Raw genomic sequence first — 567 nt, 5'->3', positions numbered from 1 at the left:
CCAGTGTGGGTTCTCTGATGTGCAACAAGACTGGAGTTCTGCGTGAAACCCTTTCCACATTGATTGCATTCATAAGGTTTCTCTCCAGTGTGGATTCTCTGATGTACAGAACAATCAGAGGTACTTTTAAAAGCCTTTCCACATTGATTACATTTATAAGGTTTCTCTCCAGTGTGGATTCTCTGATGTTGAGTAAGTTTACAATTCAATCTAAAAGCCTTTCCACATTGATTACATTCATAAGGTTTCTCTCCAGTGTGGATTCTCTGATGTTTAGTAAGTTTACAATTCAATCTAAAAGCCTTTCCACATTGATTACATTCATAGGGTTTCTCCCCAGTGTGGATTCTCTGATGTGAAGCAAGTTGGCAGTTAAGCCTGAAAGCCTTTCCACATCTATTGCATTCATACGGTTTCTCTCCAGTGTGGATTCTCTGATGTGCAGAACGCTCAGAGGCACATCTAAAAGACTTTCCACACTGACTACATTCATAAGGTTTCTCTCCAGTGTGGATTCTCTGATGTTTAGTAAGTTCGCACTTACGTCTGAAAGACTTTCCACATTGA

The 567-nt window shown here is 40.0% G+C and overlaps 1 protein-coding gene across 1 annotated transcript in view; it reads right to left on the bottom strand.

The window, feature by feature from the left end:
- The window catches only part of LOC114042857 (zinc finger protein 23-like), a gene marked incomplete at both ends in the record, with an annotated part of 1,135 nt that extends 572 nt beyond the window's left edge, over positions 1 to 563 (bottom strand). The window contains one exon of the mRNA XM_027861610.1: positions 303 to 563. Within this exon, the coding sequence (XP_027717411.1) occupies positions 303 to 563 (261 nt within the window). The remainder of the gene's footprint in view (positions 1 to 302) is intronic.
- Between the last annotated feature and the right edge of the window lie 4 nt (positions 564 to 567).

Source organism: Vombatus ursinus, unplaced genomic scaffold (assembly GCF_900497805.2).
Source record: "Vombatus ursinus unplaced genomic scaffold, bare-nosed wombat genome assembly UNPS02001009.1, whole genome shotgun sequence".
NCBI lineage: Eukaryota > Metazoa > Chordata > Mammalia > Diprotodontia > Vombatidae > Vombatus > Vombatus ursinus.
This window is presented reverse-complemented; position numbering and strand designations above follow the sequence as displayed.